General features: G+C 49.7%; 1 protein-coding gene across 14 annotated transcripts in view; it reads left to right on the top strand.

The window, feature by feature from the left end:
• The window catches only part of CPNE2 (copine 2), a 91,580-nt gene that overhangs the window by 54,639 nt on the left and 15,671 nt on the right, over window positions 1-21,270 (top strand). For 10 of the 14 annotated variants that reach the window (XM_068955364.1, XM_068955363.1, XM_068955361.1 and 7 more), the window contains 6 exons: window positions 2,471-2,560; window positions 3,278-3,376; window positions 9,073-9,159; window positions 9,989-10,048; window positions 13,703-13,836; window positions 14,725-14,779. In XM_068955364.1, coding sequence (XP_068811465.1) covers window positions 2,471-2,560; window positions 3,278-3,376; window positions 9,073-9,159; window positions 9,989-10,048; window positions 13,703-13,836; window positions 14,725-14,779 — 525 coding nt within the window. The remainder of the gene's footprint in view (window positions 1-2,470; window positions 2,561-3,277; window positions 3,377-9,072; window positions 9,160-9,988; window positions 10,049-13,702; window positions 13,837-14,724; window positions 14,780-21,270) is intronic. The other 4 variants (XM_068955367.1, XM_068955366.1, XM_068955368.1 and 1 more) reach the window with 1 other exon arrangement.

Raw genomic sequence — 21,270 nt, 5'->3', positions numbered from 1 at the left:
GTCTGCTTTTCCTTGTCCACGATATACATTTGGGATGTAAACATCTCTGCAGCTACAGCCTGCCTTCTGGTTGGGTGAACAAGAGGAGGACCAGCACATGTGATGGGCAATAACCCTGTTGCCATCCTCCTGTTATCAGAGCACAGCTTTTCCTCAGACGAGTTGTCCACACTGTGGTCGTATCAGAGCACAGACTTTCTGTGCTTGACACAGGCAACACGCTTCACAGTTTTCCTGCTAGGAGCAATGATGTCCTTCGTTATTGATATGGGCCATCCTTTTAGCCCCAGCTCTGGTGTTTTTTCTGGTGCTTTCCCACACACATTTCCAGTCATGTTTCATTCACACTCCCTATTTCTGTTGTAAGTCTCGGCACTGTGGGAGCAAGCTGGGATCATGCTATTTGGTAGTTTGCCTTGACTCAGAAAGTATTTAGATGTATTTTTCTGATGTATGGATTTTGAGTGCCCTCCAGTCCTTTCCTCTTGGAAGGGACATGGGGACTGGGAACGCTACCGTGCCTGGCTGTGGGGCAGCCGTCATTGGGATCTCTGTGAGCAGATCAGATTTATGGGGAGTCAGTTTCGGTACAGCTGATTTTCCTCCAGATTGCTCCCCAGTTCCCTGCCACCCCTAGTCCTGTCCCTTGGTGGCTGAGGGCCTAGCCAGATTTTCTTTTAAGTGGCTGAGGTAGGGGAGGAAACGTTGCATACCTTACAGGCTCTCCAATTGCTTCGTTCTTCCTAGCCCTGGAAGTAAACCGCTGCCCTTGGAGGAATCCTGAACCAGAAGAATAGTTTCGTGTTTTGAGACCGGATACAAGCTAAAAGAGGTTACCTGTTCGCACAGCTTGTGGTGCATGAATACAATTAGCTGTTAGTCCACGCCTAGTATTTGTCATGACACAAGGGAGGCGTCTGGCAGGGAAGGATTAGTATGCTTGTTACAGCATGTTATTTAAGGGAAAGTGTGAATGCCCAGCTGGATGCCGTGTGCCGACACGAGCACAGCTCCTTCCGCACACCCACCCTCAGGCCCCAGTGTCTGGCAGCATATGGGCACATTAGCGCTTGTGTTCCTGGGGCGCGTGGGTTCCTCCCTGCTCTTTCCAACCTCATGGAGGAGATGTTTACAAATTCCTCACCAAACTGTGCTCGCAGTGTCAGGGTTTTTTTCCTGTTCTCTCGCAGGAGCCTGTCTGTAAACATAAAAGCCCGTTCCCTGTGTGGTTATTTGCCAGCTCCGTCCTGTAGCAGCGATGACCTGTTCCTCACCTGGCTGAGCTGGGGCACAGCAGAAGTGCTTGATGGCTTTGGAGAAAGGAGAGGGCTGCTTTTACCTACTGGCACAAATCTCTACCTCTGTCATATCGGCCTTGGCACAGAGCAGGGTTAATCTGCAGTCTACCCTTTGCTGCCCAGTGTCTGAGTTTCTTGATTTTTTTTTCTTCTTCATTTCCTTTTTCCTTTGAACCAGGAGAAACTCGGTTCTTCAGGAAGACCCTGCCGCAGTGAGTTCCACGGGTTATAACGCCTCCTTGCATAAGGAAATGGGGTATTTTCAGGTGCAGCCTTTGTTCTGGCAAGGGCATAGCTTACAATGAGAAGGCACTGTAACATTTAGCTCTGCATAACGCTGACTTTTGAACCTTCTCAAATGGCCATTTCATCAGGCCTATCTCTTGTGATATGAATGAGCGCGCATAAATCAGTTTACCTGTCCCTCCCCTCATTGCTGTTGCTGTCATACTTCCTGTCCCTCCTTTTTCCTCATGAAAAAACATAGTAAAATGACTTCCTGGTGTGAATTTTAGCTGCTGCTTCAGTAAAATGATATAATGAAAAGGCTTTGACTCATTCTCTGCCAGGGCTCCATTTCTGGCACCTCTGAACTTTCTGCCCCAGACTAAGAGTCAGCTGAAACTCTCTTTTTGAGCTGGACATCTTTGTAGGAGAGGGTCTTTGCATGTCCTGCAGGCAACTCTGATATATGCGGAAGTATACCCAGAGCTTACTAGCACTTGCTTAGCCCTCCCGGTTTCGACTAGCAACTGCATTCTCTCAGTAAATGTCAGAAGGTGTCAGTTGTATTTCTTCAGCTCGGGCAGATGTTACACGGACAAGGCAGGAGATGTGAACTTGCTGAGGGCTCTTCTGCTTTGCTTCTTGAATTGTTTTGTCCAACAGGTTTCCTTAATTGGCCCTGGAGGTGGTTAAATCACCAGATGGTGCAAGCAAATATGTTGTACCTCATGCTTGCTATAGCCTAGGATCTGGCAGCTAGAGAACTACTGTGTCTCAGCTGAGGAGGCAGAAAAGGACAGAGGCAGGGCTTTCTGCAGTATGCCTGGCATGCCCCACTGAGAACCTGGTCCAGGGCCTCTCTTGGAGACCCATTCCCTACTTTGTGCTCAACTGTCCTATTTCACGTGTATCTGTTGTGACTCCATCCCTATGTTCCCACCCCACAGGTGATCAAGTACACGTTGGACCCCATCTGGAAGCCGTTCACTGTGCCTTTAGTGTCGCTGTGTGATGGAGATGTAGAGAAGCTGATAAAGGTAACTGTGGGGCCCTTCAGCTGGTATCATGGTGGTCGGCCTCTGTGATCCTCTCCTTCAAACATCTGAAACCCCATGGTGTGTTTATAGGAAACTTATTTTGGGCTCTCCTAAGGGATGGATTGGAAACCTTGACAAATGGTGCTGCTGGCCCTGCCTGTTGTAAGGGCAGCTACATCCCCTTTGCTTAGTGCGGGACAAGTGTGAGCACATATGTCTGTTGCTGACTATCAGGGAGGTGTGGCTGGCACCCAGCAGCAGAGAGCCTGGGGAATCACCAAGGGTGCTCCTGAGACCCTTGTGCTCCAGCCCTCTTGCTCCCAGCTCTCTCCCCAGCGTGGCATCAGCAGAGCAGTGCGAGCGGCACCAGGCAGCTGACAGCCCCTTGGATGGGCTCCCAGGAGGCTGGACAGCCCATGGGTGGTCATGGCACTGGCTCTAGCTGGTGGTGAGAAGTGTGGAGCCACTAAGGGAACCCTGGGAAGGGGTGTTTTGCACAGCCAGCAGGCACCGCTCTTCTCTGGCTGCTGTGCAGTGAGGCAGACTGGCTGCAGAGCCTCCCCAGGCTGCTCTGGCACGGGGCAGAAATGGCCTCTCCACTACAGGCAGGAAGATGAGGACTGCTCATGGGCAGAGCAGAGAGAAAATATGAATTTTTCTCTCCTAATAGGGATTATTTGCTGTGTCTGAGGCTGGTTTGTGCTTCTTCTGCCCTAGGTCATGTGTTACGACTACGACAGTGATGGGGGACACGACTTTATCGGGGAATTTCAGGCCTCTGTGGCCAGGATGTGTGAAGCCCAAGATGCCTTTCCAGTAAGTGCCAATGTTTCCTGGGAGGAAGAGCAAGGAAGGGATAGTGGAGGGGTTGATGGTGGAGTGGTTTATTTAGTATTTTTGGTGCTTGCAATAAGACCTTGAACCAACCCATGTTGGGGTTAGTGAAGGCCTTGAGGAGAGTCCAAATCCCTTTCTCCTCCCCCCCCACACTGTGAGTGAGTCACACTGCTTTTGTAACTAAAACAGCTGAGTTAGAGAGGGCTAAGGCAGTCTTGTCTGAAAAGCAGGCTCTGTTGGGATGTCTGGAGTGGCATCTAAAGTTATCAGAGATGTAATAGTTTGAGGTTCATGTTGCTGACACCTCCTCCTACCTTCTCCTGTGCTCCTTGCTGTGCTATCCCTATGCTTTTGGGGGGCCAGAAGAGGAGGGAGCACCTGTCTTTCCTGTCCCAGTGAATAGCCAGTGTGACATGCTGTTGGGACTCTGTCTGCCCTGCCATAGTGACAGCCTGATCCTGAGAGGTGGTGCGAGCTCCCATGCAACTCAGCATTGAGTTCGTGGCAAAAGCGTCCCCGTCTTTCCCCTGAAGTGCCAAGCAAAAATCTATTCAGATGCTGCTGATTCAAGGCATGTCGTGAAAAGACTCCTGGATAAACAGGGCTTTTTATAGCAGTCATATCTAGGATTAGAAGCTAGAGGAGGTCTTGGCTGTGAAGTGGGTGTATGTAAAACACAGAATTCTTAGTGTAATTAGAGAAGTTTCCCAGCTGGGAAACTGAGGCACAAAGATGAAGTATCGTGTCCAAGATTGTCTGTTGACTGTTTGTGCCGAAGTTAGGGATTGAGCCCCTTTTCCACTGACATTGACCCCTACAGCCTAGCAATAAAATCCTCTTTTCTCCCCATCCGACACTGAGAGACACTGATTGTAAGACAGTTTGATGTGTGTCTGTGCTCCTGTGCCCCTGTGGATAACACGTCTGAGAGTGTGGCATGGGTACGGCTGAGGATGGGCCTCTCTGCCTCCTTCCCTTGCATGACTTGTCCATTACTGTCTCCCGGTGCCCCTGGGAACACCAGTGGCATTTGGGCAGAGATCAAGACTGCCTTGGGAAAGGTCAGGCGCCATCCATTCCCCAGCAAATCCGTCCCCCAGCACGCCCCTGCCGATGCTACTCTCTGAGCTGAGTTAGCTGCAGGCTCTGAGCAGAGGAAGCTGTCTCCAAAAGCATGCAAGCGTTGCTCATCACCGCCTTGTATCGCAGTTCTTCATCCCTTCTCCCTGGGGCGGTTCCTTGTGACCTGTCTCATCCTTTGGTGTGGCCATGTTGATGAGGGTAAATACAGAAACAGGAACAGAGATGCTTTTGCTGTCGGCCAGGCATAGTGTGCTGGCATGTTTGCAGGCGTGAGCATCGCTAGCTGGTCGCGGCCTGTCCGAGATGGGAGGAAGGACTTTTTACCACATCCAGAGCACTTTGGTTCAGGCTCTACTCATAACTGGGTTGAAAGGATGGTCTCCTGTCTGCCTAGAGAAGCTGATGCAGCTGCAAACCAGCGGGGGAAAACATGTCTCGCTGGCCAAACTGTGTTGCTGACTATTTCCTTGAACACTGTTGGTATTCGGAGCACCACCCGCAGCTTCGGTGGTACCTATGGGTTCCTCAGTGAGGCATGCTGGTATTGTTATCCTCATTTTGCAGATGGGGAAACTGAGGCACAGGAGAATTTTGCCTTGTCTGAATGAAGACTTCTACTCCTGGTGTTGTGTTTTGTTTTAAGTAATTCCCGTGCTAGGGTATGGGAGCAAGAAGGTGAGCACTCTTATCTCCTCTACTCCCTTTATGCCCTCTCTGTTCAGCAGCCACTTGCAGTGGCCAGGCAGAGTGCCGGGATGGACGGACTGTCAGATTATAGCTGCGGCTCCGGGCTGGTGATGGCATTGTGGTATTGCACCCCTAGCTTTAAGGCCTCGCTGTCTTTATGGTCTTCCCCGTATTGAGCCTAGAAACTACTTGCAGCTCTGAGCTTTGCTGCAGGCTAGAGCGCCTGGGTGGTAGCAGGCTGTGATCACCTCCCAGTGCATCAAAAAGGACGTGTTTATGGGGACCTCTGATATCAGGACGGTTTGGGGTTAGAATGCAGCAGCAGAGCACCAGCAAAATTTTCTGCAGTTATTGCAGAGTTAGCTGTGAATTCTTAGCTCTGTAAGATTTGGGGGAAAAACTGATCCTTGCGGTGTGTACATGGTCCGGCCTCTTCCTTAGCCACAGCTTTTCCCTCTGGTCTAAGGAATCCTGCTCTACTAAATCGCAGTGTCCCCTGGGCCACATTGGCCGATGAACCAATGCTGCTCTCGCTATGAGCTCTTGTCAGAATGATTCAGGCACTTGTTTTCTGCCCTAGAGGGTTTTTATTGCTATTTTGTTGATGTTTGGGTTTTTTTTCCTGGATGCGCTGGTATTTGACCTATAGTGGGACATGAGATTGCTGAAATTTTTGGCCAAATATGCTTTTATTCATATACACTGCAAGAGCTGCAGTGCAACAGGTAGCTGAGTGCTGAGCCCTGTTTGCGCCTTCTGATTTTGTTGGCTGCCTGGAAGGCTGCCCGGCAAGGTCTGTTCTCACCTCATCCTTTGCTGATCCATCCCTTCTCCAGTCACATGTTCCTCCACAGCATGGTAGTCCATGGCCAGCCCACGGTGCTGGCCTCTGAAGGGCCGTGCCATGCTGCCGGTTGGATGGTTACATCTCAGGATCCAAGCTCCATCCCAGCGCTGCCCTGGACCCACTAAGGTTTAGGGTAGGTGGAGAAAGCCGCATCCAGAGCATCTGTCTCAGCACTGAAGCCTGACTGGGCACCTGTTCTGAGCTCATCTTTTCCTTCTGTATAAAAGCCAAGGGCATGAGCCACCAGGGCTGCGGGGGTCCAGCTAACACAGTGCAGGAAGAGCTGATTGCCACTGATGTTGGATGCCAGGATCTCACCCACCTCTGTCCCTGCCTGTGCAGGGACAGGCAGCTCTGGGTATCCAGCCTCGGTGTTTGTGTGGGCACGTGAATGCTGCAATTGGCATGTGGCTTGGCTCTTCATCCCTCATTCCCACCAGCGTGTCACAGGCGGAAGCACTCTGCTCCTGTCTCCTGGGGAGATTTGTGGCAGGGTTTTCTTCATGGGCCTTCCCTAGGTGAATGCCACCCTCATCTTGTCCTGCAAGATCTGGTGTTTGGGAGTTCACGGACTGTTCCCAAGGGTGCATAAGGGAGCAAAGAAAAGCAGATCTGTGGTCAGCAAGCTTAAATTCACTGCAGAGGGTCTGCCCCTTTCCCAAAGGGAAACAGAGGGGACTGTCATTTGGAGAAGGCTGGAAGCTGCTGAGCGAGGTGCTGCTAGGTCCCATCAGTGCCCGGGCGCAAATGAAAGAGCAGTAGCTGCCACCGTCCTCTGTGTCCAAGGCCTGAGCTGAAACGCCTCCTCCTTGACCTCCTGTGGGCTCTCCTCGGTCCTGCCACTAGTTTGGGAGCAGAGAAGTCACAAGGAGAATGGCAGAGCCAGGCTGTTCTCCTGCAATAACGTGCAAATAAGTGCATGAGTGTCTTGTTTACTGTCTGCTCCTGCCTTCTGGAAGCTCAGGATTGGCGAAACTACTCGGCTTTTGCTTTTGCGTTTGTCTGATCCCCTGTGCTTCTAAATGCAGCTGCCTGCTCTAAATAGCCCTGCAGCCTCAGCGCTTCAGATCCCGGGAGCGAGTGCCATGTGTCTCCCTTGGCTTCCTTTGCCAGCGTGGGGAGTTGTTTGGCAGTGCAGTTTTAAGGGCTGGGTGCCCAGAGCACAGTATGGATTTTGTAGGTTTTTGGTACCCGTTTGGTGTCCATCTCTTTGAGTCCTGATGTGCTGAGCTGATCTCCACTTGTTTTGGGTACTCAAATACACCTGAGCTGGCTTGAGAACTCACCCTGTTGATGGCTCTTTTCCAAACTACGTGTGCTCCTGGCAAATAAAATATAGGTCTGTTTAGCTGCTGAGCCAGAGGGAGGGAGGTGCAGCTGGGTGCCCTATAGTTAAAAACTTGAGCCCTAGGGAAATCTGTGGGGCCTGGTGAGCATGCCATTTAGTGGAGAAATGATCAGGGAAGATTTGGGGTTTGCTGCTGTGGACAAGGGAGGACATTTGCTGTCTTGGTGTCCTACTTTCCTTCCTGACATTGTATTTCCTGCCCTTTGCCTGTGATCTTTCTTCACTGAATCTCGGCAGTCTCCAGCCATGGCCTGATTGTGGGATGGGAGCAACTTGAGAGCTCAGCAGAAAGCGTTGTATTTACTCATTGGGGTCTGACTGGCGTTGATTCCTCCCCTCCACCTCCCGTTGGTTTGAGCATTTCCTCTTGCAGCTCTGCTTAAGCTTTTCCCTTGTAACTACTCTAGCTTTTATCCTGCTGTCTGTACCCTTTGGACTCTTCCTCCTTCCAGCCTCTACCCTCCCTTTCTCTCTCTGTCACTCCTAATCCTTCTCTCCCTGCTCACTTCTGCTCTAGAAACACCATGTTGAGCATTGTGTTTGCTCCAGGCATCTCCTAATCTCTCACCCACTTTCACCCCAGCCTATTGTACTCTGGTGAGCTCTGGTCTCCTTCCAGGTTGTCACCTGCAAGGTTCCTCCTTCTCCTGCCAGCTTCTTGGAAGTGGAGCCATTTTTTTGCTTCCTATTGAACATATTTATTGCTTGCTGGAGGGGAGGACCAGCAGTTACTACAATTGCACTCAGGCAAGCAGAGAGCTGTAAACCAGCTGGCTATCTATAGCACAGTGGTTTTTTGGAGAGGTTTAATGCCTTGCATCAAGGCTCAGGGAATAAAGAGAGTCCAGGCAACAGGAGAGGATGTGATTGCACATGGACCTGCTGTGGGTCTGCTGTCTGTGGCTGCAGGCAGGATAGGTCCTAGCACTGGGGAAGGGTGGTAGTAGAGTTAAAGGATAATAAAGGATGAGCCCTAACCTACTCAGGGCATTGGGACCCTGCAGAAGCTAAATTTACATAGCTGTGAAGAAAATTCCCAAGGAGCTGGGCTGGCTTATCAATACAGTCAAACATCCTAGGCAGAGGGGAATTATTCAGCCTCCAGTGGCTGTGGGAGCAATGGGCCGTGCTCAAGAAGGAAAAAAATACCAGTTAGTCATGAGAGTGGTGCTGTGACTGGTCACACCATGGGGTGCAGAGGCAGGGTCCATGGGCCGATGCTGTCGAACGATGTCTGTGGAGTCTGAAGTGGCTGTGAGTGGCCCTGGGTGAAGCCAGGAGGCATTTCTTTGGCTGCCAGCAGTTCTTTGCTAGCTCTCAGAGGATGGTGGGGCTTGGCAACAGGTTGCTGCAGGGAGCTGAGCCAGATGTTGGGCATCTCAAGTTGAAAACCCTTGGAAAGGAAAAGTAACCCTTTCCCAAGCAGGTCCTGTGCCTCAGTTTCCCTTTCCACAGCAGTAACTTGCCGTGATTCACTCGTGTCTCTTGAGTGCTTTGAAATGCATGGTTGGGAGGTGCCACTGCAGGATGCAGCCAGCCCCTGCGAAGGCAAAGCGGTTCATGCCATCACCATCGCTGCTTGGCATTGGTGGCAGCTGGCCTAGCTCTTGGCTGTGCAAGTCCAGGCGGGCTAATCAGCTCGCAGAAGTTTCTGCTGACTGGGACAGCCCAGCACTGCTTTCATATTGGTGTCTGTGTTATGTGTTACAGCTAGAACTAGAATGCATTAACCCCAAAAAGCAAAAGAAGAAGAAGAATTATAAAAACTCTGGGATCATCATCGTCAAGTCCTGCAAAGTGAGTACAAAGCTCGGATATTTCATTCTATTCCTCACCCAGTTTGAGTCTTTAAATTGCATGGAGCTTTTTTCTGCTCCCTTCTGTCTCCAGCGCTCCTGCGTTTCCAACTGCTGGTCCTGTGGAGTACACAACTTCTTTCCATCTGTTGTTTCTCTCCACTTGGAGCACTAGTGATTGCACAGATTTGCTATCTCATTGGTACCTTGTGCTAGAATAAATTGCTAGGTCATCCCAAGCCCACATGGTGGCTGGCCACGTTCCTGAGGAGGAGCGTAATTCTCATGCAGGCTGTGTCAGCGTGAAGCCCGAGCTACAAGGTCTGCAGAAGCCAATTGCTCGGTGTCTCCTTTGGAGGCAAGGGTTGATTCTGGGTGAGAAAAGTCCTTTTTGTATGCTGTGGGGTTAACGAAGTCTTCCCTTCGTATAGCAGCGGCATACAGGGGGGTGTGTGTTTACAAAGCCCTTCCCATACCAGATCTGCAGATGATGTGAGTCTGTTTTCGCTGTGAGGAGAGGCTTCTCAGGTCAGGTCAGTTCAATTTGCCACCACTGACACTTTTCCTCTCCCCAAGATCTCCTGCTCAGGCCTCTTATGCCAGCTGTTAGCTGACGCACTGGCCCTGCTTGGCCCCACTCCATGCATGATTCATGAAGTGCCAAAATGCTTTCTTGAGAGAGCCAGGTGCTTCTTCCCATTTGCTTTTCCGCATAGATAAAGTTTCCTGAAGACCCGGGAACATGATGACTGAAGACTCAGGCAGTTTCAGGGGGACTTTTTTCCTGCAATGATGAGGGTTGCAGAAACCGTTTCTTTTTTTTCTTTCAGATAACCAGAGATTTCTCCTTCCTCGACTACATCCTGGGAGGCTGCCAGCTGATGTTTACTGTAAGGACTTTTGGTGCTCTTTGTCCAGTAATGGTAACAAATACAAAACTGTCAAAATGGGGGAGGAGTTCTCTGCATGAGACTCTACCAAGGTGGGCATTAAATTATAGGTACAGGTGGCTGAACATTGGCCAGCTTAGGCACCGAGCCAGATGTGGCTGGCTTGGTTGAGTGAGGTTTTACGACAATGAGGAGGTGTCATAGTTCCCTTTTCAGCCATGTGGTGTCAGGAATTTTTGGTTCATTACAGAGATGCTCAGGTGCATCCAATAGCCCAGCTAGCTAGTTTTCAAGACTGTTGTTGAAGACCAGACTTCTGCAAAGACCTTCTTCCAAGTCTTCACAAAGTTTTACCAGCTTCTCTCCCAAGTTTTGCAGCAGTATTTCCTCATTTCTGTCTAAACGTAAGAGTGCTGCCCTCATGACAAGGGGCTGTGCTTCCAAGGACTGGCAACGCTGGCTTTGAGCTCGTTTGGAGGGAGTCTTGAGCAGGAGACCTTGTCCTGGGGAGCCCCCAGGTGCCCTCTTCCAACCCGCACCAGCCTGGTGCTTTTTCTCTTCCAAGGGGATGGCCTGATCATCTCTTGAGGTCTGCCTCTTACTGGTTTTAGCCACCAACTGTTTTTTTGAGCAAGATTTGCTTATTTCAGACTCAACTGAGAGGCTTTTGGCAGTTAATGAGGCAGTATTCTGAATTTTTATTTGTATTTCAACCCTCATTTGATCTGGAGCACGAGCAGTTTGTCAAGAGTAACTAAAAGAGGAAGTTACAACCCTCCAGTGAAACCACAACAGAAAATAAGTGAGCTTTCACCCCTCAGCACTTTAGCCTTTTAATCTCTGCAAACTTTTCTGACAGAGTATCTAAAGAACCCTGGGCACACACAGTATTTCAATTTTTATTTTGTTGTCTTGTCTAAAAACATGGAGGGGGGGAGGAGGAAGAAGAGTTACCATAGAAACAGGAACAAGTGCAAGAGCTTTTTATACGCCATTCTGCTGCTGTTTTGCTAAGGTCTTGGTGTGAAAGAGTGAATAGAAGGGGAAAATTGTTAAGTTTACTGGTAGCACAAAGCTCTCGTATAAATTAGTCTGCCTCCCTGTGTAAAGATCTACTGTTTTTTGAAGGGCACTGGGGTTTTTCCCCTCGCAAAGCACCTGATTCTTTGATTTGTGTTTGCCTGGGTGGATTTTTGCATAGTCTATGGTAGGTGCAATACCCTGCTGAAATGCCAGAGCAGAGAGAAGGAGAGCGCAGTGTACACCCCTGCAATTCGGAAGGGCAGCTTGTGTCCTTGGGTGCACACTGTCTCCCCGACATTCACATTGTGTCATGGGAGACGGCGAGGATCTGGAAGAAAAGGTTGCTGCTGGAGAGAAGCATTAAAATGGCAGGGAAGAGGGGATCTAAAAACAGCATTTCTGCCTGTCTGCTTTGTGCTAGCAGGAGATTAGCTGCATCCCTAAGAAATTTGTTGTCTGAGGGCTGCTTGATCCGTTGGTAGTGTGCTGGGGCAGCACTGCATTATGTACCTGACTCACATGGAGCTACCTCCGTGTGCCTCAGTTTCCCTCTTGCTATCTGACAGCACTAGAGGCTTTCTGAGGCTGGGATCCTGCATCTGTGCAATGCCCAGTGTGGGAGGATTTGATCTCCCAGGCCCTCGTGGTCCGCTGGATTCCGACAGCACAGAAACACGCCAGCAGGGAAGAGGAGAGCTCGGACTGGGCCATCTTCACAGGGAAGAGCACAGTCAGCCTCCCTTTGAGAGGAGCTGAATAAGCAGCAAAACCAGCAGTTGGGGTAAACACTGATACAGAGCAGAGCCCTGTGTTGCTCCCAGGTGTGTTCGTTAGAGGGAAGCTAGCAGAAAGAGCCAGTGCTGCCTCTCCTTCCCCCTTCTTCTTCCTTTCCCTCAAATGTTAGCTTCATGCTGGCTGGGGAGCTGCAAGTCACTTGGGTTAAAGTGAGATGTGAGTCTCACTTGCAGCTGAACCTTTCTTAGTTTGTGCTGAAATTGAAGTGATCATTTTGGCACTGTGCTTTCCCCTTGGTGCATCCAGAAACCAAAAAACCAAGAGATGGTTCCGACAGGCCATTGAATTCCTTGGTAGCAGGAGGAAACCTCAATGGATGGTGGTTTGGCTTGGCAGGAACCTGGACATGCAGATGCCAAAGCATGCCTGGAGAGAAAACCAGAGGGAAACTGAACCTTGGGAGCCCACGCTGTCACTTGTGCATGGAAGCGGACAGGAATAGGGTTCCCTCAGGGATACGCTTGTCTTGTCGTCTCCGTGGATTAAAAATTCCACGGTGTGGTAGACGCATCTTTTGTTTTATTCAAAGCCGTGTGTTTCATAAACTGGGCTACACTACAGCAGATGTTAAAGCCACAAACTGCATATAGGTAAGTCTAAGCTTGCGTGTCAAGGAGGCAGGGTTTTGCTAAGACTTCTTGCATTTTCCTCCTCTGTGTCCATCCACCCTCTGCTGGCTATCTGGGAGGATGCTTCTTGCTGGGTGCCTTCCAGGCCTCTGCCCTTTGTGGCTGTCCTCAGCAGCCCCGGGACTGGGCAGGCTTGCCTGCATCGGGCCTGTCAAAGGGAGTGTCTGGCCTCTCCTGTTCCCTGCCAGCACTATCAAAACAGGCAGCGAATTCGTCTTTTCCTGGGGCTGGTTTGTGTCCTCTGCCGGCATGCTGAACAGTGGGGATGGCCCAAACTGCCTCTGCCTAAAGCCAGCCTCGATCTTGACCTATCATTTACACACGGTCATTTATTGAGTGATTCTCGTCTTTACGCACCCCTGGCTTTGGCCCAGTCGTTAGCGGTTGCTAGCTCAGGAGCTGAGTTTATCCTCTCTCATTACAGATACAGACCAAATCCAGTACAAATCCCCGGAGCTCAATTTAGCCAGCGGAGTTATTTTGGGTTTTGCCTATTTGCTAAGCAAACAAGGCAAATGCAGTCACACCGTCTGCTTGTCTCTTCCTAACTCTTCCTTCTCAGTCATTTCTAAATCTGTTGGCTCATTGTCTCGCTACTATTGACCAGATTTAACCGGGGCTGAGGTCTTACGTATAAGTTCCTACAAATGTTTTTGAATAGACAGCCTGGTAGAGGAAGTGATACATCAGGTCCTTGCTGACAAACAGATGCCCTGAGAGCTCAGTCTACATTGGACCCTGGGGAAGCCCAGTGTAGAGCAGCTCTTACAATGGCTGAGCTGCAGGAAAAGCTCAACTCAGGATTGTGTCTCTATTTTGGACACCAGAGTCAAAGACCTTAAGATCCATATGTATAGGGAACCCGGGCTTCTTTAGTGTCTGTGGAGCTACTTGGTCTCTGTGCTTAACATTTGGGAGATAGGCAGGCCCAGGCAGGAGCTCTGGAAATGGTAATGGCTTGCTCCAGGACACCTTGTGTATGATGCTTGATGCTGAAAAATTCAGGTGTAATGGCAGGTTGCTTTGCCTAACTAAGTATTTAATTGGGGCCTTTTTAGGTAAGCCAAAGACTTTTGTTAAGCTTTCAAAAGTTTTGAGTCCTGATTGGATTGTGTTGTGATCTCAAAGTCAATGGAAAATTGGTGGTTAGGTGTATAATAGTGACTTCTAATAGAGGATGGGTCTGTGCTTCTCTCTTGCAATTCAGGTTGGAATTGACTTCACAGCCTCCAACGGGAACCCACGAGACCCCTCCTCTTTGCACTATATCAACCCCATGGGAACAAATGAATATCTATCGGCTATCTGGGCTGTCGGTCAGATCATTCAGGACTATGACTCGTAAGCATTGTGCCTTTCAGCTTCCACCGTTATTTTACAGACGTTTTCCTGGCTTCCTGAAGGGCTGCTGGGATGCATTTCACCTGTTTCTGTGCCTTGATTTCCCATCTGCAAAGTAGGGGTAAATATTACTTGGCTTTGGAAAATCTCCTTAGGAGAAAGTTGCCATCTATGCAGGCAATTCAATGAGGAGACCATGTAAGGGCAGACAGCATTTCTCCTGTCTCCCCATCCTTGCAGCTGAAAGTAATTTAGTGCCCTTTACTTGGGGCAGTTGGAGACCAGGCATTTGGTGCTTTCTCAGTACAAAGATAGATGCCCTCAGCTTGGTGATATTTGCCATTAGCAGCCACACTGTCAAGTTGTCTTATTCCCCAGCTGCCCTGGGGTGCAATCTGTGTGTAGAGAAAAAAACCCAGAAATCTATTGGAATTGCCATGCTGGGCAATGCCAACTTTTGAGACCAAAAGAGGAAGTTAATTTTTTTAAATCCCCAGCTTCTGGAGGTATATGACTGCAAGAGACTCAGCTGGTTAGGTGAGGGGATGCTTCTAGTCCTTGTGGTTGATAAAGCAGAGCTTGACTCTTTTCTCCCTAAAGGCTAAAAGTCAAAGGGGCAACATCTATTTTCTGTGTTCAGCTCTCATGATTTTTAAAGCCACTATGTCATTTGGGGGCAAGAGAAGGCTGACACCTTTTTTTGGGTCAGCTCTACACCTGGTGCTTTCCTTGCAGTGGACGGGACAGTCGGGTGTTGGCCAGCTGGTAGCACAAAGAGGCCTTTTGTAACCAAAGGAGCATGCCTTTTAGCAAGAGCCATGCAAGCAGACTCTGTGTATATGTGTGTGTAGATACACCCATATGGGTTTTTTTTTTCTTCTTTTTTAGAGATAAAATGTTTCCTGCTCTGGGATTCGGTGCCCAGCTCCCACCGGATTGGAAGGTAAAGTGCAGTGGTGGTCTGCGTGTTTAAAATGTGCTTGTCCTGACAGAGCCCGGGCAGGATTGGAGCTGTCTGGGCTTCCTGGCTGGCTCAGTCAGCAAAAGGTGCTCGGGCAGAGAGGGCCTAGGTGGACGCAGGCTTTCAGCTGGGGGAGGATGAAAAGTGACAGTATGTGTGGGTGGCAAGGTAGGGATGGAGTGCAGGCAGCCAGTTCCTCTCTTTTAAACTGGCATTAAAGCAGCAGCTCCCTGGCATTAATGGGCAAAGTCAGCTGTTGATTCATTTTCCTGGCAGGAGGCAGGAACAGTTCTGGGCAAGGGAAAGGGCTCCTGGATGAGTGTGTCAGACAGAAGCAAAATCTGGAAGGGGGCTGGGAACTGAGTAGCCTCGACATTATGTCGCATGGGTAGAGTCTGCAAGACGTGGGAGTGGATTAGAGCAGAAGGGCCTCCCTATGATTTCCTCGGTGTTGTCAGTGTGACTCACCATTTCCAGCCCAGGATCTCAGCAGGTTTCCTAAAAGCCACATTGATCTTTTGTTGGGCTTGGGTGCAGAAGGGGTTAAAGTCACGACAGTTCTGCAAAGTCATGTGCTGAAACATCTCCCTTGACATATGGCAGAGCGCAGCAGTGCTCTGAGCATCCCCAGCAGTCTGCTGGAGCCAACGCTTCCACCACAAACGCTGCTGCTCCTGCAGGAGGCTTTGGAAAGGCTTTGACAGGCAGGCTGAGGCGGTTCAGCTCCCCCGAAATCCAGCTTCCAGGATGGACCAGCACATGCTGAGAACTGGTTGTTCTCAGAGGGTGTGTAACCAGCATCTCCGCGTCCCTTTTGGTTAAGGGCTCTGTCACTTCTCTCTCCCTTTCTACCCTCTCTGCACCTGGGGACATTCCTTGGTGTGGCTCTGTGCTTTTTACCCCTGTTGTCTGCTTGATAGTCCTTCACAAGCAGGCAGACCTCAAACGCTTCTGCCCAAAAGAGGCCAGTGTCACGTTGCTCCTGTGGTGCCACCTTCCCAGGGTGCTCTGGGACCTGGGCTGCGGAGGCAGAGCCGTCCACCTCGGCTCAGTTGCAATGGGATTGGGAGAATTGCACCCCATTCCTGGAGTCACTGCTAGCCCCATCGGCTGAGTGACTGTGGGGAAGTCGGTCATTTCCTCTGCCGTTTTCTTCAACTTATCTTTCTTTAGCCTGTGAATGCCTCAGGGCTCTGGCTCACCCTTTCTTTTGTGCTTGTACAGCCCTTTGTGCGGTGGAGTCCCAATATTTCTATTGTAGTAACCGAGACTAGACTGAGAGGTGGGTGCTGGAAGGTGGCAGCTAAGATGAAAACCGAGGGGCAGGGCTCTTCTAGCAGTAGTTGCTTTCTGGTGAGGAGCTGTGATTTACAGCCTTGACTCTCCCCGCTCCATAATGAGTTTAAAAAGATGTTCTGGGAAAACCACGGTGTTTCATTACTGGCTGGTTCTTTTGGCTGCTTTCTTTGCTAATGTCCTTAATGTGCATTATTTCTGCCTGCTGTTTTTGCTATAGCCCCAACCTCTGGCGTGGGGTTGGGGTTGGATCTTAGAAAGCTTTTTGTTTTCTTTGCAATAGGCATGGGACGAAGGGGGGCAAGTATTGTTCTGGGCTGAGCAGAGAAGGGCATATAAGTCATGAGCAGCCGTGAATAGGACCATTAACCTTTGTGTTGCTGGCCCTCAAAGCTGGGGATGCTCTGCCTGCTGAGGCCTTGTGCTTTCTTTTGGATACTACTGCTAATAATACTAATAAAGGGACTGCTCTGGTGCTTCTGTGGTTTGTCTGGACCTGCTGGCTGGAACTGAGCCTGCTCTTCAGAGGGAGAGCCTCTGGCCCTCATGCTCTCTTTTCCTGCCTTTTCCAGGACAGTAGGTAGTTGCTGCAGTCTCTCTCATAATTCCTGCGTGTGGCTCACCTGCAAAGCCCTCGATGAGGAAAAGGCTGGCTGTATCAATGACTCGGTGTACACCAGCACACCCGCAGCGCCCTGTAGGCACACTGCAAATCTTGAAATAATGCTGCTTGCCAGTGAACTAATGCTGACAAGCCCATCATGCCCGAGCACCGCCCTTGCAAACCCTCCCCTCGGGCAGGAAGCTTACATAAAAATCCCCTGGTCTTGGACCCACACCCTTCCAGTGAAGGAAGACCATCTGGGCCATAACACGTATTCAGACTCCACTATTGGAAAACCAGTCCTGAGCCACTCATCACTGCCATGTGGGCCACCACCAGCTGCAAGCCACAGCTTGAGGTCCACTGCCCGAAAAGGCTGGCTCTTGGAGGCAGGGAGCAGCAGAGTCTTAACAGTTTCCACCTAAGCTCCACGTTTGCAAGGTCTCGAGCCTCTCAGCTGGCCTTGACTATGGGGTAGAGCCCAGAAGCAGGGAGTTTCCTTCAAGACAGAAAAGGCTACAAACTATATTATTCAGCATCAAGTCTCATTTTTTAAACTCGGAAGGACGCAGCGCTATTGAGAACCCATGTAGCGCATGGTGTGTGAAAGGCGACTGCCTTCTATGCCAGCTGCGTTTACCCAGCCATTGTCAGCAACGAAATCAGGCCCTGTCGCACCCTGATGATGCGGCTGCTAGGCTGGCGACGATGCGATAAAATAAACAGGGCACATGTGTGTTGGTGCTGCTGTGCTGTGCATTTGCCAGTGGGCCTGAGCGCAGAGGAGCAGTAGATCAGGGATGTTGCTGGGCTTGCTTTTTCTGCCCCATCTGCATGTTACGATTTTTACCATTTCAAGCCTGTCTCTCTGGCCTACAGGCAGCCAAAATTCATTTGACTCAAGTGGGAGCTATTGCTGTTTGCCAGTCAGAGGAGATCCTTCCGTGTGCACTTTGGAGCTGATTCATCCTCCTTGGCCAGTAAATGTCTCTGGTCTGTCACTTCACTAGTTTTTGTGGGAAAATCTTGGTAAGCAGCTTCCAAGTAACCACAATCAGCTGTTGTCAGGGGTGTTATTATTTGGGGAGAGAAATCAGAATGGAAAATGCAATGGGGCTGGGGAGAGTATGGTAGCTTGGGCTGCTTAAAGGGCTGGCGGGGTGCGGGGGAACAGGCAAATTGTCTCTCTGAGCAACCCACTCAGGGCTTGTGGGTGAAATATATCGCTTGGCTCCAGCACCGCTTCGCTAATTGCCCTGGGTGCGTCACTCTCTGCTGTCAGCCTAAGGAGGCTGAGCAATCAAGGCCGCTGGGACCGTGGGGATGATTAGGCCCCGAAGGCATCAGTGACTGCGGGTAAAGCTGGGCTGCCTCAGCAGCGATTACATCTGAACTGCGGACCTCTGGCACTCGAAAAGCACCTCCATCCTGGTAGGCTAGAAGGCAAGTCACCTAGCAGAGTGTAAAGAGCAGGGTTGTGTGCTGAGAGAAGATAAGAGCAGTGAGCTCAGCCCAGGAGGCTGGAAATGGTCCTTGCTGCTAGTTTAGATGCAGATAACCCGTTGAGGATGCTGTCTGGTAGCCATGTGGGAAGAGTGGGACCTTATTCCTCTGCCCAGTGTGGCACTGTCTGCCCTCCTGCAACGTGCTGTAGAAACCTTTCTGTCTGCTCCTCCTGCTCCCACAGGCCTGGGGGCCATACCAGAGAAACCACCTTATTCCCCTGCCAGAATGATTTCTAAACCCAGTTAAGCCCTGGCTGGAGAGCAGCTGTCCATCCCTGGAAGTTTGATGTGTGTGTAAAGATCACCTGCCTGGAGTAAACCACTCATTTTCTCAAGTTAGCGGCGGTGGTTGCCAGTGCCCAGAACAAGCACAAATGCTCCATCAGCCTTAGTCAGGCACTTTTGATTTTTTTTTTTCAGTTGTGAAATGATTTCCACACTGTGAGAATTTGAGATGAATCCTGCTCTCTCAAGCAAAACCTAACCAGAGCCTGTTCTCCTCTACTGTTCTGCTTTCCAGCGCCCCCTCCAATCCCCCACTTGCTTCAGCCTCTTTGAATCCCCACCAGCTTTGCTGATGTCCCACAGGTTTCACCCATGCAACCTCCCTGCACTGCTTCATCACTCCCTCACCTTCCCCTGCCCGGTCCAGTCACAGAACTATGCCCAGGGCTCAGGTCCCTCCAGCTCAGCTCACTCAATTAAGGCAATCAAGACTCATAGCTTCAAAGCCAAAATAACTGTTCTTCATTGAAACCAACATCTTTCACTTCAGGTGCTCGGTTGGAAGTAGCTTGGCTAATATGCCCCTTGGGGAATATTTGCATATAAGACTTTGTACCTGCAGTAGGTAAAAATCTGACCATGCTGACCAGCAGCAAAGGGTGGCTATTGTACACTATGAACCGGAATAAAAATGGGGAAGATCATTAAAGAGAACAGTCATATAAGTCGTGCTTTATTCTCATCGTGCTCTTGTTGCCATGGCACCACCAAATACTTTCAAAGAACCAATCTGAATGAGATATTTTGCACACAAAAGTCTTGTTGGAAATGTCAAAGAACATCTTGAAATGTAACAGCTCTGTAAAGAGCCTCAAGCAGTTTCCCAGTAGGAAACAGGAGAAGGAAGCAGATGGGTTTCAATTTATGTGGGATGAGGCAGAGGCAAAGGCAAGGCAGCTTCGTAGCGACTGATGCTTAAAATCTAAGCCTCACCGGTAGCTTTTCTGCTTGGGTTTGGGAGCTGTGCTTGAGGTGTGCTGCCCAGTAGCTAGCCAGACTCATTTTCTGACACAGGCAGTACGGCAAATTCGAGCCAGCCAAAAGAAATGTGTTATTTTTGTATCTGTGGAGCTCAGAGTGTCAAATTGAAGCTGGCAGCTTCACTGGGGTGTGTAGCAAGACACGCCACCCCCCAAGGCTTTCTCTCCGTTTGCGCATAGGGTACCTGAGTTATGCTGGGCTTCAGATCACTTGGGGAGGTCACAGTGGGACTAGGACTCGATTCCAGGTTTTCAGGCTCCCAAACCAGCGCTGTTTCCAAAGGCCATTCTCTGTCACGACTCTCTGACCATGCTTCTGGAAAGCACATTCATAATTCCTAATGGGAAAAGATGGAGCTTCCACCCTCCAGCCTCTCCCCCTTGCACAGGTGGACCAGAATATACCCTGACTGAATTTCTTACCCATCATGACTGTTTGAGAGAGTTTATCCCTGTTGGGAACAATCTGGTAGTGACAGTCCTGGTGAATGTGAAACCCGTAGATACTATATATACATTTTATCAGACTCCACAGCAACTACTTTACAAACTAGGGAGCTGAATAAGGACTGAAATCCATTTTTTTTTTAAATTTTGAAGCCCTCCTGTTGAATTTTCTAGCAGAGATATATATAATCTGTGAAAACTCCAGAGGAGGTTTTGAAACACTTCTGCCACCCAGGGGGTCTGCTTTGCAGCTAGTACTGCAACAAGTGAGGAAAACAGCTCCAAACCATTTCATTACTGCTTAAAAGAAAGAGAAACCTCCTGGTTTGGGTTGCAAAAAAGAAATATTTTTGCCTACCTTGTCTACAACTGTTTGTATAGCAGAAGTTGGAATGTGCACTGCCCTGTGCCCTTTTAGGGTTTGCCCAGGCAAAGTCGGACAGGCGATGTTTTCAGAGTTCTGTCCCAGGTGGCCTTCTTCCATGAGTTGGAGGAGAAGGGCTGCTTTTGGTGGAGGAGGTGCCTGAGTTTCTCTCCCCACCTTGCAGCCTGGCATCTCTCTGCACAGCTAACTGGACATGCCAGTTCCTCTTCTGAACCTGCTCCTCTCTCTGGGGTGAATCACAGTGAGATTAGGGCTGGGATTTTCTAAGCCAGACCTGGGGTGTGATATGAAGCCCATGGGGTACTCTCTGCTCACATTGGGGGTTGAATCTGATTAGACGCATCCATAGAGGAGAAATCCTTCACAAGCTACCACATAAAAAGATACTGAGTCTAGCTCAGAAAGTCCATTAGCTAGAGGCCCTGGCAGACTTAGCCCAGCTACCACAACTGGTATGTGCCTGTCATGGACTCAGTCCAGTCTGGTATTATTGGTATGAATGAGAGCATTATTGATTGCACTCAGCTGACATGAAGATACCCAAGCAGACTGCTAACATTTGCATGTACAATAGCTAATCAGCTTTACAGCATGGTAAAGAGTTTTAGTGTGACCTACCTTTATTTGTTGTTTCCCACCCTACACTGTCTTGCAAAAATAGTTTCTGCTGCTTTCGACACAATGCACATTGTAATTGGAAATTCTGAATCAGATGCAGTCTCAGGAAGACTTCTGCTTCACACTGAGCTTTAGAGGACATTGATTTTGCTCGCTTTATGAATACGCATGTCCTGAAGTGATCCCCCTGACTGAGAATCTCAGCAACCCACCACCTTTGTGAGAGGGAGAAAATATCTTTGTTTTGAAACTCTGGTATGAACGAAGTAGGATCTTTTCATTTTAGAGCCCTTGGACTAGTCACTTAAAATCTGAAATCACTTCTTCAGTTTTTAGAGGTGCCTAAATAGAGA

Source organism: Struthio camelus, chromosome 10 (assembly GCF_040807025.1).
Source record: "Struthio camelus isolate bStrCam1 chromosome 10, bStrCam1.hap1, whole genome shotgun sequence".
NCBI classification, from domain to species: domain Eukaryota; kingdom Metazoa; phylum Chordata; class Aves; order Struthioniformes; family Struthionidae; genus Struthio; species Struthio camelus.
The sequence above is the reverse complement of the archived record's forward strand: the minus strand, read 5'-3'. Positions and strand labels throughout refer to the sequence as shown.